This window comes from Condylura cristata, unplaced genomic scaffold, assembly GCF_000260355.1.
Source record: "Condylura cristata isolate star-nosed mole 26May11 unplaced genomic scaffold, ConCri1.0 scaffold00017, whole genome shotgun sequence".
In the NCBI taxonomy this organism is placed as follows: Eukaryota; Metazoa; Chordata; class Mammalia; order Eulipotyphla; family Talpidae; genus Condylura; species Condylura cristata.
In genome coordinates, this window is record NW_004567118.1 from 23,296,587 (window position 1) to 23,303,558 (window position 6,972).

General features: G+C 41.6%; 2 protein-coding genes across 3 annotated transcripts in view; one reads left to right on the forward strand and one right to left on the reverse strand.

The window, feature by feature from the left end:
• ZNF624 (zinc finger protein 624) overlaps positions 1-3,957 on the reverse strand; it is a 55,080-nt gene extending 51,123 nt beyond the window's left edge. The window contains exons 1-2 of the mRNA XM_012726078.1: positions 3,623-3,957; positions 2,637-2,725 (exon numbers count right to left, since the gene is read on the reverse strand). Of these exons, the coding sequence (XP_012581532.1) occupies positions 2,637-2,725; positions 3,623-3,659 (126 nt within the window). The 5' untranslated portion in view covers positions 3,660-3,957. The remainder of the gene's footprint in view (positions 1-2,636; positions 2,726-3,622) is intronic.
• A 318-nt stretch (positions 3,958-4,275) lies between these two features.
• Positions 4,276-6,972, forward strand: part of TRIM16 (tripartite motif containing 16) — a 39,518-nt gene continuing 36,821 nt past the window's right edge. Inside the window, exons 1-3 of one of the 2 annotated variants that reach the window (XM_012726162.1) lie at positions 4,522-4,625; positions 4,936-5,043; positions 5,489-5,596. Coding sequence is in view for 1 of the 2 variants with exons in the window: in XM_012726164.1 (XP_012581618.1) it covers positions 4,314-4,414 (101 nt within the window). In the remaining variant the exon portion in view is untranslated. Of the gene's footprint in view, positions 4,415-4,521; positions 4,626-4,935; positions 5,044-5,488; positions 5,597-6,972 lie in introns of those variants that run through there. The other variant, XM_012726164.1, reaches the window with a different exon arrangement.

A 6,972-nucleotide genomic window follows, 5' to 3' on the forward strand; every position in this document is an offset into this window, starting at 1 on the left:
AAATACAAAACCTGGAAGGAGACACTGAATATGTCCCTAAGTCAGAGAATAGGAATAAAATTCCAAGGTTGCTGAAATAAATGTATATCAAGTGTTTAAAGACCAATTTAAACATTCATAAGCATTTACAAAAATAGTACATTCCAGAAAGAGGGCAACAGTTGAAAGCTGAACAATTAAATAAAACCAATGCCAAACTGGCTAATATTGTATGCAAGAAGTTTCATAGCTTTAAACACTTCCATTTCGTTAAATAAATGTAATCAAGTAAATGTAAATAAGTGAACAAAGCATACAGTCAGGTTAATGAAACAATAATAAACCAAGAAACACAGAGAGAATAAAAGGATATAAAAATAAAGGGAAAAAAACAAGAAAAATAGGAAATCTGGGGAATGTAACTAAATAGGTTATAGTATACTGTTAATTTCCTGTTTTTGTAGAAACAGAATAGTAATGTGAATTCAAATTTAATTACTGGAGAATCTTAGAGATTATACAAGAAAATTTTCTACTACCCTTAAACATGGGTTTAAATTGCATAGGTCCACATTAGTGGACCTAATGTGGATTTCCTTAGAAACAGGTGATATAAACTTAAGGTATCAATAGAATACAATACTATAAATGGATCTTTTCAACTGTTTGATTGTAAAGATAGAGTATGTAATACATATATATAAAATATGTATCAGTAAGCCTTGCTTTGGTCAACTATAGGCTATCAGCAATTAAGTGTGAGTGTATGTCTGTATGTAACAGCCTATCACCAATGTTGTTCAAATATCGATTGTATTTGCAGTATTTCTTTAAATCTAAAATTATTTCAAAGTAAAGATTACAAAATTAGAAATAACTTGTAACCTAGAAAAATTTAAGAACCAACTTTGGAAAATAAAATATAAAAATCACGAAGTAGCCACTAAGTAGATGAGATCTTCTGAAGAAAAAACAACCTTGATCCTAGAATCTGCATGTTCAAAACAGTACATAAAAGGCAGAAAAAAAATATAAGAGGAGACAAACTACTAAACAGAATTATAAAAATCACATTGCAGGGAAAACTTGAAATATCCAAATAATGACATAATTCCCTAATAAAAAGGTTGTTTTTTAAAAAAAGCCACATTCTTAAGAAATAAAATGACTTAAATTCCCATGTACAGAGAGGACATCCAAACAAAGATTGCAAAACTGGGGACTATTTGGAAGAAATGAAAGAAAATAGAGCATAACACTTCTAGTGATTGTACTCTGATTTTCCTCTGACTGCTATGACTGGTCACTTTAGTCCATGTAGATCAGGTAGCACCAATTCCATTTCTGACTCATGAGCAAGGTGTGTGAGTGTATGTGTGTGGGTGTGTATGTGTGTGTAAGTCTTCCCTGGGTTGGAGCAATCTGAGAGTTACTTGGATCTGGCAAATAACTAATCCAAGAATGGTTCCAACACTCATTAGTTAATCCTAGTACTTGAGGTAAAAGGACAAGAAGAGAAGCTGACCTTTTCCTCTGGGAAAGATGGGAAGATATACACCTAACTTTGCTAGAGGCCAGCACTAGGAGTGAGGCTTATTTGGGAGAGAAAACCCATAAAGAGAAAAAAGGCCAGAGAAATGGAGAAAATCAGTTCTATTATTAGAGCTTGAACTATTTTTAGCTAGACATGAATTTGTCAGTTGTTAGGCAATAACAAATGCAGTTATGTTATCTATTTCTGCATAAGTTAGAGTTGACTGAGTTTTTATCAGATACAACTTAAAACTTCTTCACTATTTAATAAGGTCTCCAATACTAATGTAGGACAGTTGGGAAACCAATGGAAATAAGCAAGTACATAAGGCTCCTGAGAAGGCACTTTGACATACAGAACCAATGTGTAGCATGTACTTTTGCATTGTGGATTATGGTAGCCAAAGGAAAGGCTAATTAAGGAAAGTGGGGTTGTGATATGCCACATACATTATGAGAGATCTTTTATTAAACTTATTTTAATAAAAATGATTAACATGTAAAAAGTTACAAGACTAAAAGATTAATAATCCATGTAGAAACACCAATTAAATTCAACAGTTCCTAATATTTGCCTTTAGAAGGAGGATTAGGAAGTTGCAGTCATGTTAACAGTTCACCTCTGAAGTACCTTAGCGTTCATCATCTAGGAGGGCTGGATTTATCTCTTTAAATTGCACAGGCTTTCCTTTTCTAGCATTCCTTGATTATGTGGGTACTTATTACTTTCATAATTCAATTCAGTACTTACGGTGCTGTCTTAAATTACTACTCAATACTCAAGGGTATGTTTCTCCTACAAAAACACACATTTTAAGAGGTATGCACCGCATTTCCTTTTAAAAGTTTAAGTTACCATTCACAGAAATGAGCGTAATAGCCTAAAGACGTGCAATGTCCCTTGCATTCTAATTGAGTGGCAGTAAATATCACAATGAAGAATATACCATATGTGATATGAAAATACTTTCTACTTATTCCATAGTAATAATTTCTTAGAATTAGAACTGAGCTCTCTAGACGGTATTTAGAAGACAAAGGAAGCCCACATCAAAAACATGAGATTCCATCCGTATTCTGAGAAATATGGCATATTTTCAAGAACTGGACACTTGCACTCGTACCTGGGACCTGGCTGTGAGGCGCAGAGCTGCCACTTCTCCCTCTTCTGTGCTTTTCTCTTGGTTAAAGGGAGAGTCCGGAGAAGACAGAACTATGGCAAGAAAACAACAATCATGTCGCCTAGATGTATCTTTGGACTCAGATTTACAAGTCTAAAAATCCCTCCACTATACTAATAATGCTTCCTACAAACCCTGTCAAGAACAGGAAACTCAAATGACCCAGAATTCCATGATCATGGAGAATGTCCAGGAATGTTTCTACTCGGGGCTTAACTTCATTCAATTTCTATAATCATAACATTCTGGAAGATGGCATTCGCTGACCTAGAAACAAAAATACGTTTATTTTGAAGCTTAACCGTAATCTATATTAGTATCAGAAAAAACAGGACCAGGTTCTCAAAAATCACCCTGCAAGCTTAACAAAGAGATTGCTGGATCCCACCTCCAAAGTGTTATCATCAAGTAAGTAAGGAGCATCACACCCAAGGAGCATCTCTGATGTAGAAGGTCACAAGATCCCACTTCAAGTAGAACTGGAAATCAGTCACTGACTTCGCTTATGTAAAACGAAAATATCTGTCCCATTAAATTCGCCGGGTTATTGTACAGACAGTGGGATAATCGGTGTAGGAAAATATTTTCGTTAACTCAAAGATAAATTCTCAGGCCCATCGTTGGCGGCCAGGGTGATACAGTTATTTGGGACGAAGAACGTGTTAGAAAAAGTAGCTGAAACTATGTTCATGGAGTGGAAGTTAACATTTCGTTAAGGGAAGTAGCTTTAAAGGGTCCATTGTGCACCAAGTCGGAGAGTAAAAAGGGACAATCCCATACCAGCTCTCCACTCTCACTTAGAGAGCCCATCCATTTCCCAGACAAAGGAGACAGCGCTCTTGCTGAGACGCCTACCCTGAAACAGCTGATCTTCCTTCAGAAGCAACAATTTCACCCATCCACAAGTTCCGCACTTAAGCAATTCTTACCTCTTTCCTCGGACATTTCGGTCAAATCTGTCGCCATGATCACCACCTCCCACCGGTTCTGAAGATTCTGCTCTTCCTCCGATTCAGCCCTCTCTGGGCAGACTGTGAGAAGCCCCTACGGCCTCGTGGTCCAGCTTCCAGTCTCCCTTCTGGGACTCTGCCGAAAAGCGCCGGTCAGGTCAGCTCGGGTTTCTTCCTCTCGCTGGAGCCAGGCCCGGTCCCGCGAATCCGTAACCTGGAAACCAGGGTCAGCATCCCTGAGGCTGGGTCCTCAGATGCCTGTGCCGGTCGTTTGGAGCTGTCCCCTGGGAGGCCGAGTGGCTGCGGGAGAAGGCGGCGCGGCAGCCGCCGACTCACAAGGTGCGTAGACAAATCCACCGCGCTCGAAACCGGGAGCCGGCCCCGCGCCCCGCCCGTCGCGCACCCGCGAGCCCCGCGCTCGCACCCGCGTCCCCAAGGAGGCGGCGGCAGCGGGAGAGATTCAGACCCGAGCGCGAAGGGCTGGGACTCATGGTAGGTGATTGAGGGCCCTTTAACGAACACTTCAGCCCCGACTCGGCACCGATTGACCCTCCCCCCGGGGGCCAGCACTGAGGTCAGCGGAGAGGAGCGGCGTCCTAGCTACCCACTCACCTTCCATCCCCCGGCCTGACAAAGGCTACGAACTTCTCTGGACAGCTTGGAGTGGCGCATGCGTACGACGGAGCGGGGCAAGGCTGGAGGGCCTCATCCCAGCCCGGAACTACGACTCCCAGAAGCCCCCGAGAGCTGCGGGACTCCGTTTCTCTGCAGGTGGGCTCCCACGTGGCGTGCCTGGGAGAATCGAGGGACCAGCGAGTCCTTTGCTCTCGCGAGATTATCGGTCTGTGAATTTGTGCGGGATTCCGCTGACTGCGCAGCTTAGCTCCGGGGAATCTGTACCAGTTGGTACGCTTTGTCTACGCTTGGAGAATACAGCACTCTGCTAAGGGCTGCGGAGGTGGTCAGACCAAATTACCCTCATGTAAATATGTGCCTTTTCCACTTATTCCAAACATTGTGGGAGGTGTAAATTTAGGAACGATGTTGCATGCTAAAGCTGGTGTTTGTGCATCCCGTTTCAACAAATTTAAGCAACAGATTGTTTAGGGTAAAGCTTAGTTTATCAAAAGGTTTTTCAAGGAAGGGGTTATGGTTAATCTCTTCATCTACATCAACTCAGAAATGTTATCATTGCTCACCGGTATGCTTACAAATGCCAGAACCAGAACATCATCATCTTTCCTCTTTCACTATCTACAAACCCCACTAGATTCTGATGCTTGTTTTGTTAGGAGACACCTCCTTGCTGGCTTTAATGAAGCAAACAGTGAGAGGCCCACATGAAAAGAAGCTGGTGGCTAGGAGAGAGTGTCAAGCTAAATCCTGCCAACAACTCTCAGGTACTTGGAAGTGGATTATTTATAAAAACAAATATATTTAAAAAACAAATCCGATCTGTCCATCTTATGCTATTGCCAGTAGAATTTCCTTAGTTTTGGCCACCACCATTTACAGCCTTTTAACTGATTTCCCCAACTCGTATTTTCTCTCTCACCAATTTATTCTCCACGTTTTCTGGCTAGTGGTAGAGTTAAGCAACAGTAGAAAGTTACTTTACTGCTGAGGCGCTTTTAGTGGCTTTCAAAAACTTCTGGGAAAGATTTATTATTATTATTATTTTTTAGTTTCCACAAGAAATTACCCCTTATCTGGCTCCCATTATTGGAACCTCCTAGTATTCACATGCTGTGTAATTACCTCCTTTGAGTGTGAGTAGGACCTGTGACTTTTTTTTAAACAGTCTACAACAAAGGTGACATAAGATTCTAATGCTTGTTTTGTTAGGAGACACCTCCTTGCTGGCTTTAATGAAGCAAACAGTGAGAGGCCCACATGAAAAGAAACTGGTGGCCAGGAGAGAGCGGCAAGCTAAATCCTGTCAACAACTTTCAGGTACTTGGAAGTGGACTATTCCTAGCAGTCTTCCCATAAAATCCAGTTCTGACTGCAGATGTCCCAGTTCATTTGTGCCTAGACCTTAGATAATAAGTATGTGCTCTTTTGAGTCACTATATTGCAATATTGTTATGCAGAAAAAGATAACAGCATCCTAACATAAATGGTTAGCTTCTTGCCCAAAACCCAATCTACAGACCAGTGGGAAGACAGGAGGTTGTTGGATTTAATTGAAAAGTTGATTAGAAACTTTCTGGAAGACAGATTGGGGCACTTTGTTCTAGGATGAGTGTGTGTAAGTGGGGATGGAATGGCAGCAGCAATGGATGACTCCTAGGTGCCACAAGAGAACTGCAGAGTTGCTGGAAGCCATGAAGGTGCTTTTAGTGTTTTGTTGTGCTTTGTCCACTTCCTCATTGCCTTGGGAAAATCTTTGCCATTCTTTCAGTATTGTACAGGCTAGTAGCCTTAGAGCTGGGCTGGGAGGAATGAGGAGTGGGGAGTGGATACTGACAGATACTTTCCTCCCATCTTGATGTATATATACATGAGAGAGCCAGAAGTTTACTGAAAAAGAAATGGAGGTAGAGAGCTTCACCCATGGACAAGATTACTTTGTGGGAAAGGGGTAGTAAGTAGGAAGTGGTCTTGTGCAGATTTAATGCCATGGATTCTGTGCTTGGGGAATTACTCAATTATATCCTCACCCATCATACATACATGTTCACATACAGGTACAATTCACTTAAGCTTGTGCCCTACCTGGTGAATTGAAGGAGATGTGAAGAAACAGCTTGAGGGTTACTGGTTTATAACGTTACCAGTTTATAACCTGGGCTTAGGGGTTGTGAAATCACAGGGTCAAAAATAATATGTCCAAGGAATTCTGTTATTGTGGCAGGCTCCCCCCAGATGGTTTCATCTGGAACCTGTTTTCTCTCTATGTAGAGGTTCGTTAGACCTAGGGGGAGAAAGAGACTTCTAAAGCTTGTCAGTGCCACTTCACCCCTCCCTCCACACTAGGTGGGAGAGAGGAATCTCAGGTCCAAAGGACAAAGAGGTTTCTAGGCTGGCAGGTTTTTGTGGCAGAATGCACTGTGCTGCTACCACCCATTCAGCTGGTGTTCTGTGTTGGAGGAGAAAGTTCTGTGATCCATGATCATGGAGAATGATCATGGCTGGTGGGGAATAAGATTTCTAGCAGTTTATTGTCTATGAACTTCCAATCAGTCCCACTTCCAGTGCTCATATTATTGTCAGTAGACCCCCCCTTTTTTTAAAAGATTTATTTATTTATTCATACAGAACTGGGGTACAGGCCAGAGATGTGAAAGGTGAGAGGATTCACCAGAGACAGAGTGGGGAGCAGAACA